Genomic DNA, 12,310 nt, shown 5'->3' on the forward strand with positions numbered 1-12,310 from the left:
CCCAACAAGATCAATACAGAGAAGAAAGACAATACTGTTCCTTTTGTTGGAGATTTCTGTGTGGAATGGTGTGAAATTCAGGAAATTATCCAGAAACATTGGTCAGTACTAATGGTAGATCAAGATCTGGAAAAAATCTGGGATCTAAAGCACACATTAGTTGGAGATGCTCTCCAAATCTCAAAGACAAATTGGTTCATAGCCACTTTACAAACCTAAAGAAGAAAAAAAACAGTTGCAGAGGGATCATTTAAGTGTGGTAAATGCAAGGCCTGCACTTATATGAACAAAACCACGGAATTCAGAGATAAATATCAGAGAATCCATAAAATACAACAGTTTATCAATTGCGACTAAGTGGGAGTCATTTATTGTATTACATGCCCATGTAATAAGAAATATATAGGGATGACAACTAGACCCCTCAAACAAAGAAATTTAGAGCATGTAGGGACAATAAGAAATGGTGAGGTGGATTTAAAGAAGTGCAAGAAGCTTACCACGGTTGCTAAACATTTCCTTGAATCACATCAAGGAAGTCCCTCTAATTTGAAGGCTTTTGGTATTGAACAACTGAAGCTGGGCATTAGAGGTGGTAATATTACACATGAACTATTAAAGAAGGAGAGCTTTTGGACCTTTTTGATGGGAGGTCTACAACCTTCTGGCTTGAATGAGCAGATTTACTATGGAGCCTTCTTATGAACAGACAGATGAATTTGTTACTGTTATTATATTTAATTTTTATATTTTTTGTTTTTGAGATAGGAATGTATTTAAATTGGATAGTCAATCAAGCTATAAATATTATTGGAACTAGTTACTCGTTATTTTTTTTCTATATTATTTCACTTTGGGAGTATTTCACTATTTTTCATTTATATTATTATTATTTTATTTTTATTTTCACTTCCACACTATTGTATATATATTTTTTTAATAAATATTGTATTGATTAATTTTACACTAATTGTCTCACGTTTTCTTACTTTATTGATCCTTTTACAAGTTATATTTTTTCACATTGTGTGTTTTTTTGTTTTGTTTCTTTCACTAATTTCACTTTTTATTAATTTGGGCACAATATGAATTATGTTATAATAATTTTGAGATGTTATATTATAACATTGATTTAATGTACTGTATTGATAATAGCACCTATACACATATATTTGTTATATACTGTGGGGACTAGTAATAATTGAATTTGTTTTTTATGAACATAGTTTTCTTATATTAATTATTGATGTACATATAGCTATGACACTGCGGAGGTCTATTAGATTAGGAGGGATATAATATACAATTTATATATTTCTTTTATGTAATATTTATTGGTTTGGGTATTTTTATTCAATGTATTTATATTGGTGTGATTTTGGTTATATGACTATTGATTGATTACATCTAAAATAACGGAGTACAATTTATTTAGTTATAGAATAAATCCTTGGACTTATAAGTGTGACCAGTGGGAAAACTGGCAGGCACTTCTGTTTTAGGTACTATTAGTGACTATCGATTTATTACATCCAAATAACGGAACATAATCCATTTATTTACAAAGCAAATTCTTGGATTTGTATGTGTGATCAGTGGGAGAACTGACAAGCACTTTTTCCTGGGTATCAGGAGTGAAACACGAGATCTGACCAATGGGGAAGCTGACAGCCTGCTCCTATTGGTCTAGACAGCAGTCCTGCAATATGAAGGACGATGATTGGCTACTGTGTATATCCATCAAACTGAATGAGACTCTGATTGGCCAGTGAGTTGAATAAAAGAACTGTCAGCCCGTGCAACGGGTTGATCCTATGATTAAGCAGTTGTAGCGAAACGCGCGTCAGGAGACACGCAGTGCACGCGGTCCCGCGTGTATCAATTTTATATGTGTTATGTTTGTGCTTGTGTAACCACCATGGAATAAGGATACTGAGAATGAAGGGTGTCTGTTAGACAGGGGGACTATATGATTGGGAGCAGAGGACGGAGTATACATAATAAAGTGCAACATTGTATTTGACATGTTGCAATATAAGATGCAGTGAGACACGTGGAACTCTGTCAATGTATTACAAACCCACAAATCACAATCAGACTCGCCCGGAGATTATCACTGATTAAGAATATTAGTTTTATGATGAATGTATTTATATTTAAGAGATCCATGAAGGATAATAACATTGATCTCGGATACGTATTATAATCATTCATCATAAGCTGTTGAACTAAATGGCATGTGTATAAAATATATCATATTAAATATATGGCTATTTATATTGAGCTCATGTGAACATTCTTGGCCTATAGGATTGAACATACCTAATAAAGTGTAATACTATATTTGAACTTTGTCAATGTTATATACACTCGGGAACCATCATAATCTATTTATGATATTGATTCTTTATACACCATAACATCCATCATAATCCGCTAATTTCAGAACGCACTTGAAGGAAGATTAAGATACTTCCCTTTATTATTAGGATTATGTGGATGTTTTTGGTTTAATCATGCCACTTAATGGATGATTAATATATCAGTGGGTGTATTTTCAATCTAGACACCTTTTATAAGAGGTGATTTAACTTCGGGGTAATTAGGAGCAAACCTGTGGATGTTTAAATAGTGGCAGTTTATTATTACCATACACCTGATCATTGAAGCGTTTAGGGATTTGTGATTACGAATTTTATTCACAGACAATTTTCTTGATGATTATGAAGGTATATGAGACTCATGGACCCTTGAAACATTATCCAATTTGTCATGAAGATTAGTGAATAATGGTTATGTCCCCTTAGTTACAGCTAGGTATATGACCATTTAGAGGCAATATAATAGCAATAAATACACAGTACAATTTGGTCACAACACAATTTTATTAATATGATTTTTGTTTTTGTATAGTAATATTATATTTCGCGGACTACTTTTTATTTATTAATAATACTAATAAAAGTTTTGTTTTAATAATTACATGACAATTCCTCAATTCGATCAATGTTATTAATATCGATTGATACAACTTTTGAGTCCGTGAGTGCCTCACAAAGGAATTATCTTCTTCTCTCTTCCGTATTCAATCACCAAACAGGTGAAGACAGGACCCGGCGAATGTGAAACGGGCGAAAAGTGCAGGATGAATTGGGGGATCGCTCTGTACCCCAGAAAAAGATAGACTGACTTTGGAAATCATTATGGTAGTTTAGTATTAGCCCTAATTGAACTAGCGAGGGTACTTAAGTGGTGGTAATTGTTTGCTATTAGCGTCTAGGCAAAAGTGGTGAAGAATGGCCTAAATCAGTGTTTTTTGGAGTAAATAGGTAGTTCCATCAAATTTGGGGTGCTTGAAAATGGGTACTAGCATATTTTAATTTCTCTAAAGTGAAGTTTTCCAAACAGTGAAATTCCTCCGTTATACAAGCACCTGCAAACCCCAAAACACTTGGCACCTTCTTAGAGCACCCTCCCAGAAGCTGCTTATGCTAGTTTTTAAAGTTGTCCCCCCACTTTTTTTATTTTCGCCCCAAATTTCTAAGGCGTTTTTTGGGGTGTTCCTGGGATTTTTTTTTTTACTTTTTTATTGGGTGAATTGTCTTTTGCGGGGGTGCACCAAGGATTTCGAGTGGTTCCCAAAAACACCTGTACCCCAAAATATAGAATTTGCACTTTTTTTTCTCCTGCTATTCTGTGGAGAAAAAGTATCGCCTATTTCAGTGCATTGACTTTTCGTGAAAACGGACTGGAATTGAATACGGAGATACATTTTCAGGCGAAATTTTCACAAAAAAAAACGGCTTTTCGCACCTAATTGAATATAGCCCGATGTTGGGATATAGTATTCTTTAATGTATAGTTTTATATGTGGATGTTTTATGACTCCTTCATATAATAAATATAAAAAGGTGTTTTTATACATGCAATACATGAGCCATATTTTGACCATACCAGCACAGTATTTTATTTAGTTTTTCCTGGAGGCTGACAATTCCTCTCTAAATCTGCTGCAGGTGTGAAAAAAACAGATATTGGTCATTGATAGTGCAGAACAGGTGCTGAGGTTTTTGTGGTTCACAGATACAACACCCAATGTATGCGTATACACCTGTCCAATTTTGCTGCAGATATCTAATCTGCATCTGCTGAAACAATCTGCTGAAAGGATTGTGTTCACCGTACGTACTCTTCCAATCATTGGTAGGCTAGCTGGCACTCGCACACAAAGAATTAGGCAAACCGGTCGCAGGAGCATACACGCTTCTATCAAGGTCGGCTCCAGGGGTCTGAGCACCCTGTGTCAGCCTGGCATGTAGCTCCCTGCAATCGCGTGTGACTAAAATTGAGGGCGTGGCCTCATCACAATAGACCATGCCCCCTAAGTGAAGTTATTTGGAGGCGTGCCCGCATGGCACGCCTCCAAATAACGTCAGGCTGGGGGTAAAGCCCAGCCCTGCTTCACTGGCTTGGCTAGCCCCAGCCCTCTCCCGTCAGTGAATGAATGCCGCGCGGAGGGGGTACGGGTCCCCAACCTCCCGATATGACCACTTCGGCCCACGGGTGGAACAGCGGGACAGCGGGATTTTGGGGAGGGGTGCGCCCTCTATGGGTGGCACCCCTGTCTGACCGCACTTGTCGAATGTGCCTAGAGCCGGCCCAGGCTTCTATATTGGTCGGGTAATTGGTGATCTGGTCTTCTGATTTCCTCATGCATCCGATCTGGTGGACACTGCATTGCTGACTGTGAATTAAAGGGCTGGCACAGTAGTAGGCACTAAAAGGTCAATTAAAGCGGCTCCGCCCAATCTAAGCTTTCCCACATCCACTGGACCTCAGGTCTCTTCTTTTAGTGCCTTGAAGTAAGACACATTTTCTAGTTAGTTTTTTTTTTTTCTTTATTTTATATGATTATTTTCTCGATTCCTTAATCCCTGTTTATAGGGCTCATAGGGCTATTAAAGCGGGACTTTAGACTGCCGGAGAAGCACACTAGAAGCACCGGTCCTGCTCTGCTCCCAGCTCAAGTGAGGTCACCGGAACGCTTCTCAGAGAGTCCGGGACCTATGGCAGCTTGTCCACATTATTGGAGACTAGGGCTACAGAAACACTGTAAGGCAGCCACAGCCTATTGCTGGGTAGTGCTGGGCAATGACTTAGGCAGGACAGTGTAGAACCCTGTGACCAGGTAGGGCAGCAGTTCCATATATAGTTATACATAAAACCCACCTCACCCAGAGTTGGCTGCCTGGGAAGGTTTGGGTGGTAATTCATCATTCCTCCCAGTGCTGCATTTCGGGGGGCTTCTCCGAAATCCCTCCTGGTCTGTTTTTTGCTGAGACGACAGACTCTGAGATGCCATTGTTGCTGGTGGGCACACAGGAGGCTACAATTATATTCTGGCACTACAGGACAGCCATCTGGTGGGATTCTAGCTGGCTTCTATGCCTAGGGGCTTAGTTTGGCTATAGGCTTGTTGATATTAAAATGAACCTCTATATACCCCTGCCTGTACCTTCTAAAATCCTTCCTATAAATCTCTAAGGATGACGCTAATTTGCGTACGCAGTCATACAATAAATAGAGACTCCAGACTCAAAACATGTGGTTCCGAAGCACAAAGTATTATTCAAGTAAAAGTACAGTCAGTTACACGCTATGATCTGTGTACAATAACTGCAAATAAATCATGAAATCACAAGGTACAGTTGATATACATATGCATGATTAAACTTCAAAATGCAATGAGAGAGAAAGAGGGAGACACAGAGAAAGAGGGAGACACAGAGAGAGAGGCACGCACAGAGAGAGAGAGGCACGCACAGAGAGAGAGAGGCACGCACAAAGAGAGAGACACAATTTAGGCGCAAAAGGAAATTATACAGTCCCCAAGTGCAGTATACATACGCATGCGCTTCTGGACCCAGAGATAGGCATCAGCAAGGGACCCCTCGTCATTCAGCACGAAGACCCAGAACCAGCGTTCGTGCACTCATATTTATACCCCCCCAGAATAAACAGGACAATAGGGAAGTCTGTTGCTGATATCATTGGTTCCCTGGGGTGAAGCATCTGTTACAGCACATTTAACAGGCTGGTTCAAACAGACTCTCCCTGCCTCTAACAGCTGGGGTCTTCCTCTTTACACCTTCTGCAGCATTCTAACAGTTGCTTCTAAAATATACATTTTGTTGCTTGTAGGCTCTGCGATCCATAACTTGGGAATGTATGATGCGATTTCCCCACCGATAACACCGGAATACTGTAAAAAGGATACGCATCAGTACAACTCCAAACATGACTTGTTTAGCATGTATAATACCTTAGTTATCAAATATCTTTATTTTTCAGCATTTAAACTAACTGAACCAACTTAAATCATACACTTTAGAGCTTATTAAACCTTATGTGTGAATATGTAATGTGTGGGTATTAGGGGTTTGATATAAGGACGCTAGTTACTAATGGGTGAGATTTGAGTGCATAATTTCTCATACACAAAGTGAACATTCAGCAGTGTGGATTGCTGAGCATTGTAGTTCCATGCCCTCTGTCAGCAGGCCCCGCCTGTCCTGTGTTCAAAGGAAAAAACCTCTTTTGTTCTCCCAGACTCTTGTGTGAACTGTGAATCAAGCTGTGAAGTTGGGGCCATCCCAATTTGTATGTAAAAATACCCATTGTCTATTCTATTTACTCTTACTCAGAAAGCTTGTTCTTCCAGTTGCCCTTGGTAGATTAACAAAAACATTGCCATCTGTTCTTAGCTCCTGAGTTGTAACTTGAAATGATGCTGGTCACAAAATTGCGTCTTGCAGATTCTTGTTCCTAAAATGGAGTCTAGCTGCCATTTGCAAGATGGCGCCGCGCACGCTTCAATTTTAAACTGATCTTGTCTCAGCCAATTATTCAGCTTCGACAGGCTATACATGTGCAGAGTTACTGACATACAGTAGATTATATACTGTGTGTTTCTCCGGCACTATCTCTAGGCAGGTTTATTAGGTTGCCTTGGTTCTATTATATCTATTTACAGTAATTGTATCTGTTTACAGTAATTGTATTTATAAGGTAGTTACCTCATTGTATTTTTCCTTCCTGCACTATTTCCTAAGAACATTGGGCAGGTACAGATGTGTCCTCATATATCTATCCTCAATACACCATGCGGCTTGATATGTTTGGTGTGAGTGAGACGCTAGTACGTGTGACTCTGCTAGCCCAAAAATGCGTCATGGGCGCGATGCATTGATTAATTTGATATGTGACACTTGTATATCTGTGTACAACAGAGTCTGTAAATAAAGCACAATGGAACATGGCGTGGAAATAAACTGCTGCAGCGTAGGACTTTGTATATAGATTGAGACTCTTGTGCCTTGAGGACCATGTTTGGGAACCTCTAACTTTAGACATGTTTTCGGGTGAAAAAGATGCAATAGAAAAACTCTGCGCAAGCAGTGTTGTAAGGGGCTGTTTGGTGTGAATGCAGCAACAGTGTATGAGGACACATCTGTAGTTTTTCTTTCCACTGTACAGATTGATATCCTCCTTTGTGTCCGTCATTCACATACAACATGGCAGGAAAGGGAGAGAAGCTTTGCAAAGCAAGGTTCTTCCTTTGCGTTATTTTATGCATGTCCAAGTGTGTAACTAAATTATCTAGAAGTCGTACAGGACCAGGGTGCATCTGCACAGGGTGCGATACTGAGGTCATCCGGCAGTACGACGGATGAGTTAGTGATACCGCAATATGCTAAGTCCATGGCACAGGCCATTGCGAACCTTACACGGCGAGTGGATTGGCAGACAGAAATTAGTTGCTCTTCCCTCCCGGGTGCCCAGCCCAATCAATCTCATTTCCTTTGCTCATTCAGGAGAACCTTTATGGGTCTGAAACTATGGGAGTTGCCTTTCTTAAGGTATCTGCTTATATGGATTAAATATTTGCCTTGGCTGCTTCTGCAATTTCCAATAAACTGTTGTGGCTTATTATCCTGTTGATTCCAGTGATTCATCTAATTAATCAGAAGCGATGGTGGACTCTGATTGGGAAATTCTTACAGTTTGGAAAGAGGACTCATCTGCCAACAGTGGCTTACAGGATTTCATTTCTGCAGTTATATATTCAGGCAACGGAACCTCATGAGGCTGGTTTTGCTCCTCATTTAAATATAAGAAGAAGAAGGCAATGTTAATTTTCTTGACTTTTTCCCATTTTTCAAATATGTTAGGAGAAGCTTGGCTTATATCTGCTAAAAAAAAAGTCAGGTTCCTCAGCATTTTAGATCCTTACTCCTTTACGGATGATGAAACAAAGGCTTGGAAGATTCCTTCCCGTGTGGGAGCTCCCATTGCCAGCCTAGCCAAGGCCACTGTCATCCTTTCGACACAGGCAGCGATCTTAACAGATCATAAAAGTGAGCCCTTGCTTAAATATTTTGCTTTGCTGTTGCCTACTTGAGACCAGTTGTATCTATAACCTGGATCAACAAGGCTCCGGAATCTTGGACTGAGCAGTTGGCATCCAGTCTCCAATCAGAAAGAGATACCACGAAACTACTTAGCTTGGTTGACCAGTTGCACAAGGTTTCGGTCTATATGAGGGGGGGGGGGGGGGCTATGCTTTATAAGGCATGGCTTCAATACTTTCTAGAATCTCCGCTTCTAGCGGTAGCAGCTGGTAGATCTTTTTGGCTTACATCATGGGAGGCAGACCCAAAGTCCCAAAATACATTGGAAAACATATATTGGGGAATCCCTCTTTGGTCCATAGCTCATCAAGATTATTTCCCAGGCTACTAGAGGCAAGAGCCCTTATCTCCCAGTTTTGACTCTCAGAAACGGCACACATGAGACCCAGCTCTAAGCTGGCGGAGAAACAGTACACCTGATGCACAGAGGGTGCTTCCCCACCATAAGGTGTCAGGGGCCTGTTTACTCAGATTATAGGCTGTCTGGTTTCAGTCCGGGGGCATTCTGTCTAGAGCAGGGGTATCAAACTCCTGGCCATCCAGCTGCTGTGGGCTACATATTCCATCATGCCCTGCCATTGTTTTAGTATGCCCTAAATGCCAAAAATGTGGCAGTGTATGCTGGGATGTTTAGTTCCACTGCAGTTGGAGGGCTGCAAGTTTGACACCACTGGTCTAGAGGTTACATCCTAGATTTAACAAGTCTCTGAAGTTTTTTTTTTTTTTTTTTTTTTTTGCTCCGGTTTCTATATACCAACAAGGATTCGTATTTTACTCAAACCTCTTCCTAGCCAGGAGTTTTAGAGCACTGATAGTATCCGTTATACCTGATACAATGTTTCAATAAGCATGTGTAGCATTACATCGGAACCCTCACAAACTACCCAAATCGGCAAAAGAGCTGTAAACACTGCATTAACATTTTCTATTTCTGGTATTGCGCTACATATACTGATTTTTATATTGCTACACATGCTATTGAAACATTGTATCAGGTATAACGGATACTATCAGCGCTCTAAAACTCCTGTACTAGCAATATTATTTTATATAGAGTAGCTTTTCTTATACAACCAGAGCGCGGTATTTAACAAATACATACAATTAACCTCTTCCTAGCCAGCAAGCCGGACGGTTCATTCTGTCTGATCTTGAACTTAAAACCGCTAAATCCTCATCTCTCTGATACATTTCAAAATGGAGTATCTGCGGTCAGAAACTCACTGGTACAGACTCAGGATGTCCTGCGGGGTAAGCCTGTTCACATTCAGTTGGACAATGTCACTACAGTGGCTTACATAAATCGACAGGGCTGAACGAGGAGTCGCCAGGCGATGTTGGAAGTGACTCATGGGCGGAACTCCTTGCTTCCTGCCATATCGGCCATCCACATCGATCGAGGGAACCTCAGGCGTCCCTAGCAGATCCTCTTTTAGCTTCCTGATCCTTCTGCTTGGGGTATCTGTTTCCTCCTCTGTCCATGCTGGCCAAGGTAAGTCAGCAAATTCAGTGGGAGAGTCTTCTAGTCACCTCGTCGGGCGTGGCACACTCCACTACAGCAGCTTCTGGCTGATACCCTTTGGTGTATTCCTGCATGAGGCTCTTCTGTGGTAAGGGCCATAATTGCACCCACCTTTTGTCTTGGCTTTTGGTTCTCGAGACCCAGATCATGGGGGCTTATGGATTTTCCAGACGAGTTATTAGTACAATGCTTTACATCACAAATATACCATCATATCTGGCGACTTTACATTTTGTGGTGTGAGCGCAAGAGTCTCTCGGCAGTCCTCTCTCACCTTCCGCTTCTTCTCTCCTTTCTTCAGGAGGGGTTGTCAAAGGGCCTTCACCTTTCTTCTCTTAAAGGTCAAGTGTCAGCATCAACAGTCCTTTTCCAAACTAGTTCCGGAAGTACAGACCTTCCTTCTGTGGGTGCTTAGCTTACAGCCTCCCAACATTCCTCCTACCCCTCCATGGAACTTTGGTTTGGAGGCTCTCCAGAAGGCCCCATTTGAATTACGTCCTCTTCTGGTAAAGGCTAGGCAAGTGTCGGAATTGGCCGCATTTCATAGAGTGGTTTTACTTACCAAACCATCTTTTCTCCCTAATTTTGGTTTTGAGGTTCCATTTGAACCAGGCCATTGTTGTCCCGGCTTTTTCTGGGTTATCATCTTCTGGCATGTCTGCTTTATGCATTTTGGATATCGTACATGCCTTGCGGATTTCTGTTGATGGTACATCTACTATTTGACGTATGGATACCCTCTTCATTCTCGTGGATGCACCGAAGCACTGCTGGCCAGCTTCCATGCACTCCACTGCTCAGTGTATTACTTCTACCAGGTGTATCTATCTTCCAATACAGCGGTCCCGTCTTCCCTTCAGGCTCATTCTACTAGTCTGGTTGGGGCGTCATGGTGCCTCGGTGGAACAGTTGTGCAGGGCTGCAACCTGGTCAATAGTGTTTACCTGTTTGGCATGCTTTATGAAGTTCCACAGTCAGCACTATGTACACCAGTTCGGATGCATGAGGAAACTGAATTTTTGTACTCGCCGTAAAATCTTTTCTTCATAATCCATCTTGGGGACACTCCCTGTCTTGTTTCTTTTGTTCCTTTTATTCTGGTTGTCTTTATCTGTGCTTCCTCCATGCAGCTTTGTTAGTAGAATAAACTGGGTTGTGGTGGAGGTGGGAGGGAGTTAGTGAGGTGGTTGTGCTGCTTTAGTTAACCTTTTAGTGTCTACTCCTGTGCCAGCCCTTTAACCTACAGACAGCAGTGCAGTGTCCCCCAGATGGATTACAAGGAAAGGATTTTACAGTGAGTACAGACATGAATTATTTTGCATGCATAGTTTTGTGGTTTTTGGTCTGGATAATGAGCTGCTAGCACCATGCACACAGTTAGTTATGGGTGTTCTATTTCTGAGATAACCGTTACATGACTTTACATTCTGCATATGGCTGGGTGGATACAGCTTTTGGAATTGCAGGAAAAATCTGTAGATTTACACACACATCTTAGCATTTATAACAATTACAACATGTCGGACTTTTTAATTTGTATTTTACATTTTGACGAATACTGTTTAATGCATCATGTTAATGATGGAAAATGTACATTTATATATTTTAATTTAAGGAACGGAATTCATGGTTCGCTTGCACAAGCACCTGAAGTATTTTGTGAATCTAAAGATTTCCACAGACAAGTCCTGGCAGCAAGTAACGGTCTACTTATCTGGTCACGAGGTCAGTAGGTGCTGCCCGTACTCATTAAACTATTATTATTTACATCACACTAAGAACCATCTTGAAGATTCTGGCCAACATGCAACTTTAATGTGCAAACCTAATCTTTCTTTTCACTTATTTCCAGACTCCAGGAGAAGGAGAACACAAAATAATGGAGTTTATACGATCTGAGAAAACAAAACCAGATCATGATCCAAATACAAGGCACTGCCTTTATGGATTAGATGCTGACTTGGTATGTCCTGATCACTTGTTTGTTTATTCTTGTGGTGTTGTCATAGTAAGTACATATTAGTCAGTGTACGTGTATAGCAGATTAGTAATGAGATTTTGGTTCATGGATGGATCAATTAATTTATACCTGCAGCCCACTTCACAGGACCCCATTTCTCTGCAGGTCCTACACTATATCGGTCATGATTCTGAAAACCTGGTAGCTACTATCATACTGGTTTAAAGCTCACCTGCCAACTAAAAAATTATCTATGTATCTCCTCGCTGCTCTAGGTGACTTTAAGTTATAGAATTCAATTAATGTCATGTTTTCAATGCTAATTTTCTTGTCTTTTGGATTAGAGATGTTCTGCAA

The 12,310-nt window shown here is 40.7% G+C and overlaps 1 protein-coding gene across 2 annotated transcripts in view; it reads left to right on the forward strand.

Annotated features, from left to right (window-relative positions):
• XRN1 (5'-3' exoribonuclease 1) overlaps nucleotides 1-12,310 on the forward strand; it is a 209,917-nt gene that overhangs the window by 26,795 nt on the left and 170,812 nt on the right. For both annotated transcript variants that reach the window (XM_088446275.1, XM_088446277.1), the window contains exons 4-5: nucleotides 11,609-11,718; nucleotides 11,846-11,956. In XM_088446275.1, the coding sequence (XP_088302401.1) occupies nucleotides 11,609-11,718; nucleotides 11,846-11,956 (221 nt within the window). The remainder of the gene's footprint in view (nucleotides 1-11,608; nucleotides 11,719-11,845; nucleotides 11,957-12,310) is intronic.

This window comes from Taudactylus pleione, unplaced genomic scaffold (genome assembly GCF_031769625.1).
Source record: "Taudactylus pleione unplaced genomic scaffold, aTauple2 ptg000395l, whole genome shotgun sequence".
NCBI classification, from domain to species: domain Eukaryota; kingdom Metazoa; phylum Chordata; class Amphibia; order Anura; family Myobatrachidae; genus Taudactylus; species Taudactylus pleione.